The 3,479-nt window shown below is 45.4% G+C and overlaps 1 protein-coding gene across 3 annotated transcripts in view; it reads left to right on the forward strand.

Moving 5' to 3' along the window:
* KIAA1324 (KIAA1324 ortholog) overlaps positions 1–3,479 on the forward strand; it is a 74,217-nt gene that overhangs the window by 55,476 nt on the left and 15,262 nt on the right. For all 3 annotated transcript variants that reach the window (XM_019513841.1, XM_019513842.1, XM_019513843.1), the window contains exon 13: positions 2,496–2,633. In XM_019513841.1, the coding sequence (XP_019369386.1) occupies positions 2,496–2,633 (138 nt within the window). The remainder of the gene's footprint in view (positions 1–2,495; positions 2,634–3,479) is intronic.

A 3,479-nucleotide genomic window follows, 5' to 3' on the forward strand; every position in this document is an offset into this window, starting at 1 on the left:
GCTAGACTGGGAAAGACTGAGGTTCATGGTAACTAAAATGAGCATTGGAGAACTTCTGAGTAGTTTGATTGGATTTTAGTCAGGAGGCCCTGGTGAATGTCAGCTCAGGTGCTGAAGGATTTGGCAGAAGGAATCATGGAACCCTTGGCAATATTATGTACAAAGTCATGGGAGACAGGTGAGATTTCAGAGGTCAGGAAAAGGGCCAACAGTGCCCCTCTTATGGAAAGGCAAAGAAGAGGGCCCATGAAATTATACAGCAGTTAGCCTGACTTCAATATATAGGAAGTTACAGGAGCAGATTATAAAAGACATTTGGTAAACATCTGGAGGAGGAAAGGTAGCAGCCAGCATGGACTTGCTAGGAACAAGTCATGCCAAACCAACTTGATCTGCTTTTTTGGCAAAGTAACTAGTTGGGTGAGCGAAGGGAGTGCAGTGGACAGAGTATACTAGACTTTAGTTAGGCTTTTGATAAAGTCTTTCAAAATGTTCTCATAAGTAAACTAGAGAAATGTAGGCTGGATAAGACTGCTATAAGGTAGGCACCTAAGTAACTCAATAACTGCAAGCAATTGGTAATTGTGAGTGGCAGGAGGTTTCAAATGGGATTCCACAAGGTCCAGTGCTAATTAGCCTGTGTGTTAATAATTTGAATGCTGGAATAGAAAGCTTTCTGATGAAATCTGCAGAAGACAGCAAACTGGGAAAGATTGCAAAAGCTTTGGAGGATAGGAGTAGAATTAAGAGTGTATCAATCTTGATAGATGGGACACTGGGGATAGAGACAACGTAATAAAATTCAACGCAGAATGAAGTTCTTCCCTGCTACACATAGGGAAGAATGTACAAATAAACAATGGGAGATAACTGGCCTTATGGCAGCATTGCTGAGAAGGATCTTGGAGTTTGGTGGGTCACAGACACAACATGAGTCAGCAATGTGATGTAGCTGCAAAAAAACCCCCCAAATACAACTTTGGGCTGCATCACCACTTCAGGTGTAAGGCATAGGAAGTGATACTACTCTACTCAGTGTGGGTTAGGTCATATCTAGAGTATTGTTTGCAGTTCTGAGCTCCACATTTTAAGAATGGTGTGGAGAAATTGGAAGAGGGTCCATGTTTAACTTGGGAGAAAAGGCAGTTAAGGGGGCAGACATGATAGCAGTCTTCAAATGTTTGAAACACCCATAAAGAAGAGGAGGAAGAGCTGTTCTCCCTTCCCGCAGAGGGCAAAACATAACAGGCATTTGTTGATTAGTGATCTTTATAATTAGCCTTTACATCTGTTGTCCTCAGTTTCACTGCATTGTTCTATATGCTTTCCTTATGACCAGTCATATGTGGTGCCATTGACTTTTCAATATACTGATTAATGAACTTATTCAAGTACAGCATCCCCTACACGTCTATTGTTTCAGGTTTGGTCCCAAAACAATCCTATGTGCTTCTGTCTACTATTGCAGTTTGTGCCAGTTCGATCCATCTCGTGATGTTCTTGAACAGAGCCGCATGTTCTGATGCACTCTGTTGCCCTTTACAGAACTCGGGGCTTCCAGGCCTTTAACTCTTCCTAGCCTGCCTTGTGGTCTGCACAGAAGAGAGAGCGGGCTGTCAGTGATCAGGCCCCCTGGCGGTGGGAGAACTTAAGGAGCAGTTCCGTATTTTCCCCTGGCTGGAAAGCAAGATGTTGAGATGAGTTTGTAGCTCTTCAGCCAGGGGGCTGGAATATCTGTATGACTCCATGGCACTGTAGTTTTGTAGTGCCACAGAGTGCTGAGGCACTTTGTATTATTACAAATGCATATCTTGTATGTAGCCACAGGTAGTGGAATTTGCAAGGGTCTTGAGTGGATGCAAAAGCAGGTGTCTGCATATAACAGATATTTGGTAAAAGCACCCAATGGCTTTTGCTCAACAGCAGGGATGTCAATATATGACCTGCAGGCTGGATTTAGCCCATGGGACCATGTTATCTGGCCTCAGGTTTCCTAGAAGGGCCAGGAATTTGAGGGGGATGGGGAAGGGGAGGCATGCAGCAAGCAGGGGTGGGGCTTGCCACAAAAATATGGGGTCCAGAGGCCGCTTGGTGATGTCAGAGGTAGGAGGTGAGTGACAGCTGTATTAACCCTGTGCCACTACCACTCACCGTGCCACTGCTGCACCTGGATCCAGCCCACAAAGAGCTCTGCAGTCCAGATCCAGCCTGTGAGGAGGGTGAGTTCAACCCCCATTCCCTAAAGTGTAGGCACTACTACATGGCTTCTGAAAATGGAGCTTTGATGTATTTGGGGACATTTTCACCATAAATATAAGCAGAGCCACCTCCTCTTCTGTATTCATGAAGATATTTGCCCCTTCAGGGCAGGCCGTGGGATGTGTGTTGTTTTGGCTTGCCTTTCTTTTTAGCTACTTGACCAGCTGTAGTAAAACTCATTGGTGTAGAATGGCATCTGTTAGTGAGCCACTTTTCTATTCTCTCATCCATGGCAGGGTGTGAATTCGAAGACCAACACACCAGTAGAGACCTGGACCGGCTCCAAGGGGAAACAATCCTACACGTACATCGTTGAAAAGAACGCCACGATGAGCTTCACTTGGGCCTTCCAACGGACACCGTATCATGAGGCAGTAAGAGGGTGGTGTCACAGTCCCAGGTCTTCATAGGACATGACCCATTAAGAGTTGATTGCATCCTCCTTTCCTTCACCAGTCCTGCAAGATGTAGCTTCCAGAACCTTTCAAATACATGCCATGCCCTTTAGTAGAACAGGGATAATCAGCAGAGAGGAAGGATGACTCAGGCTAAATCTATATGAATACTTACTGCTCCTGGCAACAGTGCCCTCAAGAACAGTGCATTGCCTCCAAAACCAGAAGCAGTGTAGATGCATCTGTGAGCAGGCTAGTTAGCTTGGGGACAGGCTAATTAGCCTGCCAGGCTATTTGACCTCCAGGGCTGCCCCCAAGCAAGCCATATCTGCTTCCCATTTAAGAAACAATTCAGCCAGTGCACCAGTGATTTAGGGCACTAACATGAATCTAGAAATCCATGTTCGAGTCCATGCTTTGTCACAAGCTTCATGTGTGAGCTTGCTCAGATCACTTAACCTCCTTAGGCTTCTGTTTCCCATCTCTCCTACTGGGATAGTGGTACTTACCTGATGCCCAGGTGTGGGCAATGATAGTGGAGAAAAATGTAAGGACTCAGATATTCCAGTTGTCTGAGTGGGGAAGGTAGAAGTACTCATGACAGATGGTAGAAAAGCTCTGTCCTACTGTAATGGGCTTGATTCTTATTTTTATCTTAAATTATCCAGGCTAATCTCAGTAAGATCCTGAGTCCCCAGTTCTGGCAAAAATGCTACTTCATAGATTCATAGATTCATAGATTAAGGGTCGGAAGGGACCTAGTAGATCTTCTAGCCCGACCCCCCGCCAGGGCGGGAGAACAACAAAAAACCCCAAAAAGAGAAA

This window comes from Gavialis gangeticus, unplaced genomic scaffold (genome assembly GCF_001723915.1).
Source record: "Gavialis gangeticus isolate Ggan-Ray unplaced genomic scaffold, GavGan_comp1, whole genome shotgun sequence".
Classification (NCBI taxonomy): domain Eukaryota; kingdom Metazoa; phylum Chordata; order Crocodylia; family Gavialidae; genus Gavialis; species Gavialis gangeticus.